This window comes from Callospermophilus lateralis, chromosome X (assembly GCF_048772815.1).
Source record: "Callospermophilus lateralis isolate mCalLat2 chromosome X, mCalLat2.hap1, whole genome shotgun sequence".
Classification (NCBI taxonomy): Eukaryota; Metazoa; Chordata; class Mammalia; order Rodentia; family Sciuridae; genus Callospermophilus; species Callospermophilus lateralis.
Window position 1 is genome coordinate 96434244 of NC_135325.1, and position 11011 is coordinate 96445254.

Sequence of the window (11011 nt, forward strand, 5' to 3'; positions counted from 1 at the left end):
TGAAATTATCTTGAAGACCCTTTCAGCTCATACTCTTTACTGTTAGTCTGATTCCATGTTCCTTCCTGCCTCTAAGACTTCAGCTCTGCCATTTCCTCTGCCTTGCTAATCTGTCTTGTTTTTGTTTTTAGTTCTTTTTTTTGGGGTATGGGGGATTGAACTCAACCACTGAGCCACATCTCTAGCCCTATTTTGTATTTTATTTAGAGATAGGGTCTCACTGAGTTGCTTAGCAACCTCACTTTTGCTGAGTTTGGCTTTGAACATGCGATCTTCCTGCCTTGGCCTCCCTAGCCACTGGGATTACAGGCATGCACCACCACACCCAGCAGCTAATCAGTTTTATTGATCAGAATAAATAGCCCTTTCTCTGGAAAGTATTCTCAGATCCCCAGACTAAGTCAGGAGCCTCTTGAACACTTTTGGTCACCCTGTATTTCTTCGTCAGGACACTTAACACAATTTGTAATGATCTATTGTGCAATTATTCCTTTCATGTGTCCTCTACCCCCGTTGCCCCACCTCTAACTACAAATACCATGAGGGCAGTGATGAGCTTCTGTCTTGTCCATGATTTTATCCCTAAAGCCTACTAACATGCCTGGCACATAGTATGTGCTTAATATATATAGAAGGAAAGAAGGAACAAACTTATAGGAGATGAAAATGAAGAACAAATACTTCAAATCACTTGAACATTTCTGTGATAAACTTCATAAAGGCCTTCCAACAGAGGTAACATTTTGGTTACCATTCTTTCCATGAATACTGAAATAATTTAATAATTTATTAATTTAGTTTTTGGTTCTGGGGATTGAACTCAGAGGTGCTTTACCACTGAGCCATATTCCTACTCCTTTTGATTTTTCATCTTGAGACAGAGTCTCATTCAGTTGCCCAGGCTGGTCTGGAACTTGCCATCCTCCTACCTCAGCCTCCCAAGTTTCTGGGATTACAAGTATGAGCCACCATGCCAAGCTTAAACAATATGTATAAAGGTGTAAAACACATATACCCTTTGATCAAAGTAATCCTACTTAGAAGAATTTATTCTATAGATATATCTGCATATATGGGAAATGATGTATATTACAAGCATATTTCTTACAGCATGTTTAGTAATAATAAAAGATTGGAAATAATCTAAATGTCCACAAATGGGAGTAAAGAAACAGGGTATTATATTAGGGATTACTATGTCACAATTTAAAAATATGTGGGAGCAGGCTGGGGTTGTGGCTCAACAGTAAAGCGCTCACCTAGTGCGTGTGAGGCCCTGGGTTTGATCCTCAGTACCATATAAAAATAAATAAATAAAACAAAGCTATTGTGTCCAACTACAACTAAAAAAATAAATATTTTTTAAAAATATGAGAGACGGCTGGGGCTGGGGCTCAGTGTGGTAGAGCACTTGCCTGGCATGTGTGAGGCACTGCGTTCGATTCTCAGCACCACATATAAATAAATAAATAAAGGTATATAACCAAGTTAAAAAAAAATATGAGAGATCTATCTGGACTGATATGGTATCATCTCCAAGATACAGTTTTAGGTTAAAAAAAAGGTGCACAAATGTATATGTAGTATGCTGCTGATTACCACTCCCCAAAAGAACATAAATGTGCATGTTTATGCAGATCTTTGCATGGACTAAGTTTGGAAAGATACAGATAAGAAACTGGTAACAACAATGTTGTCTCTGGGAAGAACTGGGTGGCTAAGGAACAAAGGGTGGGGAGTCTTAGTTTTTAATGTACACTTATGGCAACTTTTGGATTTTGTATTGTGTACTCACAAAGAATATTTAATTGGGGCTGAGGTAGTGGCTTAGAGGTAGAGTGCTTGCCTAGCATGCATGAGGCACTAGGTTTCAGCCTCAGAACCACATAAAAATAAAATAAACAAAATAAAGATATTGTGTCCAACTATAACTAAAACAAAATTTTTATGAAAAAGAATATTTAATTATAAAAGATCTTTAAACACATATGACCTACCAACGGGATATAAAAAACCTAAATAGACTGATAATAAGCAATGAGATTAAAGCAGTAATGAAAGCCTTCCAACAAAGAAGATCTCAGGGCTGGGGATATGGCTTAGTTGGTAGGGTGCTTACCTCGCATGCACAAGGTCCTGGGTTCAATCTCCAGCACCACAAAAAAAATAAAATAAAATAAAGAATGAGGAAACAAAGAAGACCCAAGACTAGATGGATTCTCAGTTGGATTTTACCATCTTTAAAGGATATCTAACATCAATGTTCCTCAAGTTATTTCATGAAATAAAAGGCAAGGAACACTTCTAAACTCATTCCACAAAGCCAGTATCACCCTGATACACAAACCAGACAAGGACACATCAAGTAGAGAAAATTACAGAGCAATATCTTTGATAAACATAGATGCACAAATCTTTAATAAAATACTTACAAATTGAATTCAACAACATATTAAAAAGATCTTACATCATGATCCAGTAAATTTCATCCCAGGATGCAAGGATGTTTTAACTTTTGCAAAAATCAATAAATGTAATATATCACATAAATAGAATCAAGGTAAAAAAAATCACATGGTCATCTCAATAGATGCAGAAAAACCCTTTGACAAAATCTCATCATAATTAAAAATGCTGAAGAAACTAGGGGTAGAAGGAACTGGCCTCAACTTAATAAAGGCTATATATGACAAGCCAGCATCATATTGAATGGAAAAAAACTGGAAAGAATTTACTATAAAATTAGGAATATGACAAGGATGTCTATTTTTACCACTCCTATTCAATATAATACTTGAAAATTTAGCCAGAGAAATTAGGCAAAAGGAAGAAATAAAAGGGAAGCAAATAGTAAGGGAAAAAGTCAAATTTCCCTGCAGATGATATGATCCTATCCTTAGAAGATCCCAAAGGCTTTACCCAAAGACTTCTGATAAATAAATTCAGCAAAGTAGTAGGATACAAACTCAACATAAAAATCAATAGCTTATGGATGTATGTGATGGTGAGATTCACTGTGGCATATTCATATATGTATATAAGAAAGTTAAGTGCACAAGACACTAATTTAAAAACTTAAGTATAGGGGCTGGGGATGTGGCTCAAGCAGTAACGCGCTCGCCTGGCATGCGTGCGGCCCGGGTTCGATCCTCAGCACCACATACAAACAGCGATATTGTGTCTGCTGAAAACTAAAAAAATAAATATTTTTAAAAAACATAAGTATATAGCAGAAAGATCAGTAGAGTAGAGGGAAGGGTATGTTATGCCAGATTCATGGACCCCAATAGACTTCCAGGAGCCAAATCCGATGCAATCACACAAGAGTCTTTATTGCAAGCTCAAGCCTGGACTCACAACTGTTCCCAAAGCAGCGGTCCCAGGGAGTGAGTCCCGGTCCTTTGTCCAGTGAGATTTTATAAGTTTCTTGGGGATACTCTATGCGTCACAACATCACACAGCAAATCATTCCATACCGCGGGAAAGTCAAACAACAATCTTAACATTGATTAGCGCATTCACTGGTGGGAACAAGTTGGGTAGGGGTGATTGGTTAGTACAACAGGGGGATTGTTTGAACTGATTGGTTTAGGCCACGAGGGGTGTACGTGCTAAACTACATGTTTTCCCAACATGTTATCAACCACCATAAACTACTGGGGGGTCATCTGACATCCCAGGTATTTTCCTTGTCTCATGCTGATTGGTGGTTGCTAGGTGGTTGCTATGGGTCCTCACCCAGCCTAACTGAGTCAGGGACACCTGGTGCTGCAGATCTCTCCTGTTATTTGCAGACAAACAACTCAGCAGGGTGGGTATGTGCTTAGGAGTGCTCTGTAGGTTTTTCCCAGGACAAGGGTCATGCCCCCTTCCTTAGGACAGGCTTTGAGGTAGAAGCTGGTTTCTCAAAAATGGAGTCACATCAGTTTCTCAGGTACAGGGGAGGAAGGAGAGGAGGGAAAGGGGAAGTACAGGGGACTGAGTTAGAACAAATTACATTCCATACTTTATAATTATACCAAAATGAATACTCATGTGTAAATAAAAAGAATCAATTAAAGGAAAAAATCAATAGCTTTTCTATATACCAATAATGAACCCATTGAGAAATCAGGAAAATAATTCCATTCACAACAGCTTCAAAAAAATAAAATACCTAGAAATAAATCTAACCAAGGAGGTGAAAAACCTCTACAAGCAAAATGTTCAAAAAAGAAATTTGAAGAAGATACTAGAAGATGGAAAGAGCTCCTGTGTTCATAGATAGGCAGAATTAATATCCTTAAATGGCCATATGGCCAAAAGTGATGTACAGAATCAATACAATTCCCATCAAAATACCAGTGACATTTGGGATATGGAATACAAGGGATTGAACTCCAGGGCACTAGACCACTGAGCCACATCCCCAGCCCTATTTTGTTGTTGTGCTGGGAATGGAACCTAGGACCTCCTGCAAGCTATGCATGTGCTTTGCCTCTGAGCTGTGCCCTCAGCCCTTCAATAAATATTGTAGTAACAAAGTCTTCAGAGGAGAGAATGGGAGTGCAAAAAAAAAAAAAAAGAGAGAGAGAGAGCTAAGAAACACAATTAGTATGGTTGTGGTGAAGAATGCTTTTTAATACTGGAAAAGTTGTCCTTAAGGACTTTGTATGTCATTCTAAGAAGCTTGAGTTGCATCCTTTAGGTGGTAGAAAGTCAGGGACGGAGTCAGTAATCCAAATTGAAATGATAGAAGCACATTCTGGCTACAGTGTTAAGATTGGATCACAGTAATGTGTGCATGAGGTGTAGGTAGCACGAACTAAGGAAGGTGTGAGGATGTAGAGGAAGAGATGGATCTGAAAAATACTAGATTTAGAAGATAAAAATGGTAGGATTTAATGATTGACTGGAGAGGGCAGTAAGAGTGAATGAAATAAAGGACTCTCAGGTTTCTGCCTCAGGGCAGCTGGTTGAATGGTGAGGCTATTTACTGAAATAAGAATTACAAAAGGGCGTGGGGGTGTATCTCAATGCCAAGTGCTTGCTTTGCTTAATATGCACAAGGATCTGGGATCCATCTCTAAACACCACCAGAAAGAAAAAACAAGAAAAGAAATAAGAAAGAATAAAGTTGACCAAGGCTTTGAGTGCTGTCCAGGTGGAGAGGTCCAGTAGGCAGTTGAGTGCTTGGTTTTGGAGCTCAGGGGCAGAAATCAACGCTGAAAATAAAAGAGTTGGGAGTCATATCCCTGTAGATGGTGTTTAAAGCCATAGCTGATGCCGGTAGTGCACTCGCCTAGCATGCGTGAGGCACTGGGTTCAATTCTCAGCACCACATAAATGTAAAATAAAGATATTATGCCTACCTAAAACTAAAATAAATAAATAAATAAATAAATAAATATTTTTAAAGTAAAATACTTGGGAGTCAACTTAATGAAAGAGGTGAAAGACCTCTACAATGAAAACAATAGAACACTAAAGAAAGAAATTAAAGAAGACCTTAGAAGATGAAAAGATCTCCCTTGTTCTTGGGTAGGCAGAATTAATATTGTCAAAATGATCATACTACCAATAGCACTATACAGATTTAATGCAATTCTAATCAAAATCCCAATGACATTCCTCATAGAAATAGAAAAAAAAAAAAAACAGTCATGAAATTCATCTGGAAAAATAGAGAACCAGAATAGCTAAAGCAATCCTTAGCTAGAAGAGTGAAGCAGGTGGCATCACAATACCAGAAGTTAAACTATACTACAGAGCAATAGTAACAAAAACAGCATGGTGTTGACACCAAAATAGACATATAGACAGTTGTACAGAATAGAGGACACAGAGACTAACCCTCATAATTATAGTTATCTTATATTTGACAAAGGTATCAAAAATGTACATTGGAGAAAAGATAGCCTTTCAACAAATGGTACTGGGAAAATTAGAAATCCATATGCATCAAAATGAAATTAAACCCTTATCTCTCACTATGCATAAAACTCAACATGGATCAAGGTCCTAGGAATTAAACCAGAGACACTGAGTCTTTTAGAAGAGAAAGTAGGCCCAAATCTCCACCCTGTCGGATTAGGCCCCAACTTCCTTAATAAGACTCCTATAGCATAAGAATTAATATCAAGAATCAATAAATGGGATGGATTCAAACTAAAAATCTTCTTGTCAGGAAAAGAAACAATCAGTGAGGTGAATAGAGAGCCGACTAATTGGGAACAAATTCTTACCACACACACGTCACATAGAGCACTAATCTCTAGAATATATAAAGAACTCAGAAAATCTTAACACCAAAAAACCTAATAACTCAATCAATAAATGGGCCAAGGAACTGAATAGACACCTCTCAGAAGAAGATATACAATCGATCAACAAATATGTGAAAAAGTGTTCAACATCTCTAGCAATTAGAGAAATGCAAATCAAAACAAAGGTCTTTAAGATTTCATCTCATTCCAGTCAGAATGGCAGCTATTAAGAATACAAACAACAATAAGTGTTGGCAAGGATGTGGGGGGAAAAGGCACACTCATACATTGCTGGTGGGATTGCAAATTGGTGCAGCCAATATGAAAAGCAGTATGGAGAATCCTTGAAAAACTGGAAATGGAACTACCACTTGATCCAGCTATCCCACTCCTCGGCCTATACCCAAAGGACTTAACAACAGCATAGTCTAGGGACACAGCCACATCAATGTTTATAGCAGCACAGTTCACAGTAGCTAAACTGTGGAACCAACCTAGATGCCCCTCAGTAAATGAATGGATAAAAAAAATGTGACATATATACACAATGGAACATTACTCAGCAATAAAAGAGAATAAAATCATGGCATTTGCAGGTAAATGGATGACGTTGGAGAAGATAATGCTAAGGGAGGTTAGCCAATCCCAAAAAACCAATGCCAAATGATTTCTCTGATTTAAGAATGCCAATCCATAATATGCTGTGTGTGTGGGGGGGGGGATTAAATGAACTCTAGATAGGGCGAAGGAGAAAAGGGGAGGGAGGGGAAGGCAGGGGGTATAGGGGTAGGAAAGATGGTGGAATGCAATAGTCATCATTACCCTAAGTACATGTATGAAGACACAAAGGATGTGACTCTACTTTGTGTATAACCAGAAATACAAAAATTGTGCTTTGTATGTGTAATATGAATTGTAATGCATTCTGTTGTCATATATAACAAATTAAAAATTTTTTAAAAAGTTATCTAAGTTGATGGTGAGGCTAGGTGAGGGTGAGCCATCAGGTGTCATACAGTCTTCAGTGAATGTGGAAAAGTAGCCAGGAGGTCAGTAGATGATAGCAGGACAACAAACACAGTTAAGAAACATGAGCCCCAGATGAACACTTTGGCATGAGAATGAAGGAGTAAGGGTCTACGAACAGCAACAGGGAGCTACAAAAACACCACTATCACTCTGTTCCCCACCTTGTGACAACTGTGATATAGGGAAATAAGTAAGCAGCCCCCACTTTATAGCTTCCCAGGAGACAGGTTAGTTATGACAAAGTTTCAGGAAGGCACTAAAAAGGTTAAGTGTTAGTTTACCCTGATCTGTCTTGATTACAGATGCATTGATGTTTTAAAAGTTTAACATAATTTTCATTTTCTGTTTTAACATCTACTTCCATATTTTGAGTTATGTTTAGCACCTTTGAGTTCTATAGGAGAATCTGCCTTTATCAAAATGGTTACATTTTGTCTCCTCTGAGCTATAATTTGAACCCAGGGTTGAACCAGATTTTGAAGGCCCAACAATTAATGAAAATTAAAGAAGTTCTTCAAAACCAGAAAAATAAACTCTAAAATGCTATCATGTCCAAGCTGGGTGCAGTGCACATGCCTGTAATCCCAGCAGCTTGGGAGGCTGAGGCAGTAGGATCTTGAGTTCAAAGCCAGCCTCAGCAAAAGTGAGGCACTAAGCAACTCAGGGAGACCCTGTCTCTAAGTGAAATACAAAATAGGGCTGGGAATGTAGCTCAATTGCCGAGTGCCTCTGAGTTCAATCCCCAGTACACCCCATCCCCCCTAAAAATGTTATCATTTCCAGAGGGCATAGGCTGGGAGGGAATGTAAGCATAAAATCAATTCTGTCCCAAATGCCGGCTTCCTTCCAAGTGAAATAAACCATAAGCATATGAACAGAGCATCATGGTTTTATTCCATGTTAATATTCATTCTAAGTCTATGGAACAAATCCCTGTGGTAGCCATTCTTTGCCATCATCTTGGCCAGGAGCATACATCCCGAGTCCAGAGACCCTGGCTTCTTTGACTAGGACATTTATTTCCTGGCATTTAAATAATTTCATCCCACCTTCTATTTCTTGCCAGGCTCAGAGCCCCTATCTTCCCTACTATGGAGGTGTAGATGTCCATTTCTCAGGAGCAGTGGACTGCTTCCGGCACATAGTGAAGGCCCAAGGGGTACTGGGGCTCTGGAATGGATTGACAGCCAACTTATTGAAGGTGAGAAGGGTGACCAGTCCATTACCTCTCTGCCTCTTCCAGTTCTACCCCCTTTCTTTGTCACCTTCCCCACCCATACAGTATACTGGAAACACACCAACTAGCACTGATGGTAGCATAAGGCCCATAGATGCAGGCTGGTTGTCAACCCTAAAGAGAGGAGACCCTGTGCAGTGGTGGATCATCTTCTCTCCCACCCTAGATGAGAAGAGCATTTAGTCTACAGGTTCCTAATATTGGGGTTCATGGACCACTTAGGGGAACCTAACCTCATCCTAAAATTGTCTGCAAAACTGTGTTTTGTGTGTGTGTGCATGTGTGTATCATATTCCCAAAGAACTCCATGATCCAGAAGTTAAGGTTAAGAACTCTGAATTAACTTTGCCCTAGCTGATATATAAATGATTCCAATCAAGGCCAGCATACATATTGACAGGCAGTGTCAGGTGTCTACATGCGTATTAATCCAGGCCCACTGTTTGCTCAGAGCATGCCCTTCAATTGCTGTCATCCCTCTCCCCTCATCCATACTGTGCCAGCCTTCTTTCTGCCCTCTCCCCAATTTCAAAAACAATTACCATGTTGTATTGCCCACAGCTATTGTCAATTTGTCCTGATTTGTCTTGATGCAGATACATTGATATTTGAAGACTTTAACACAATTTTCGTTTTCTGTTTTAACAGGTAGTTCCATATTTTGGAGTTATGTTTAGCACTTTTGAGTTCTGCAAGAGAATCTGTCTTTATCAAAATGGTTACATCGTGTCTCCTTTGAGTTATAAATTGACCCCAGGAGTGGACCAGAGTTTGAAGCCCCAAGAATTAAGGGAATTAAGGAAGTTCTTCAAAACTGGAAAACTGGAGTCTAAAAAACCAACACTGTAGAACTGAATGAAACTAGAAGTGTACTAGCTGAACACATGTTGAAATTGGAGATAAATGTACTCTCATAATTGTCCTCTTGAAGAGTAATAAGAGGGTATTTCTGGTTGCCATTTTTGGAAATTACACAATTTGGCCACATACGTCCTTGGAGCCCCATACTAATGTCCCTGTGAACACCTGTGCCATGAAGTTTCTCAACACTACTATGTCTTGACAGCCTCCTACCAGATTTAAAACCAACACATAGCAGTGACAAAATGTGCAATTTACCTTCCGAATAGAAACACAACACGAAAGGGCATTGCCACAACAGCTCAAGTAACAAGTAGATGAAATGATCAAGTAGAATCTATGTCACAAACTCAGCCACAGGGTTACTCACAGTTGATGCAAAGCTCACACAAACTGCTGGCCTAGTTTTGGTCATTTCACCTGAACCCATACCAGTTGTTCTTGAATTCATAACTTTTGCTAACTTCTGAGAGCACACACTATAATATAGATTAGACCTTAACAGAAACCACATGAAAACATTTAACTTTTTTAAAGTTAGCCACACCATAGTAGAACCAACCTCTATTGAAATATGAAGCATCCTAGGCTTAGAATCTGTGCTTCAGGAAGGCAGTTTTTACCATGACTGCATAATTATGCCCCACATATCTTCTGACTAAAATCACGTACAGTTCAAATGGCCTGAATTCTCTGCCTTTTTCACTTGCTTTGCAAGCCTACCCTGAAAATAAATTATTTAATCATGTTATTCTCACAAGATGTCCTAGTTGCCTAGGAAGAATCAAAAGGAACATTTGACACATATCCCCCTAAAAAAGTAACAGAATAAAAGCACTTTAGGCTAATAATCTGTACTGAATTTTTAAAAGTCAAATTGCATGATTGTTCCACATTGAAGATTTCATGTAAAATTCATGTAACTATACCTTTTCAAATAGTGCCTATCTACTCATTTAAAATACATTAATATCTAACATTAAGTTGTTAATTCATGCACACATTCTCTCACACGCACACTAAGGTTTTTCAGTATGTTAAAAGTATTTTCGCTATTAAATTTATTTTCCAAAGGAAAAAAATTTTGTGTTGGTCATTTGTTACTAATCAGAGTTTTAATACTATGGTTAAACATTTAAATAATATTTTGCTAAGTTGCTGAGGCTGGCCTTGAACTTATATTAAAAATATTAAACTCTTAGAATGTTGTCCTATACAGATACATGAAAATAATTATTAAACTCTTAGAATGTTGTCCTATATAGATACATGAAAATAACTCATTTTCCAACTGCTGGAGCACACAAACTGCTGGCCTAGTTTTATTCATTTCACCTGAACCTATACCAGTTGTTCCTGAATTCATAACCTTTGCTATCTTCTGAGAGCACACACTACAGTATAGATTAGACCTTAACAGTTTTACAAGGAATGGTGGTTAATAATTTTATCTGTAGCCCAATCTGTTAAAGAGTTTGGAGGGTGGCAAATTCCTAACCCAGTGAATAGTTCACATTTGTCATTCTTTCTTTCCCTTGAAGCAAACAACCTTTCAAAAAGCTCTAAAAGCCTCAAAAACGGTTTTGTACAAAATCTAAAATCCTAACCTCAGGTTATATACTTGATAGTATATCTGCTA

General features: G+C 38.2%; 1 protein-coding gene across 2 annotated transcripts in view; it reads left to right on the forward strand.

The window, feature by feature from the left end:
- Slc25a43 (solute carrier family 25 member 43) overlaps positions 1-10398 on the forward strand; it is a 44419-nt gene extending 34021 nt beyond the window's left edge. Inside the window, exons 4-5 of one of the 2 annotated variants that reach the window (XM_077107118.1) lie at positions 8341-8475; positions 9160-10398. In XM_077107118.1, the coding sequence (XP_076963233.1) occupies positions 8341-8475; positions 9160-9360 (336 nt within the window). In that variant the 3' untranslated portion in view covers positions 9361-10398. The remainder of the gene's footprint in view (positions 1-8340; positions 8476-9159) is intronic. The other variant, XM_077107119.1, reaches the window with a different exon arrangement.
- Positions 10399-11011: the final 613 nt, after the last annotated feature.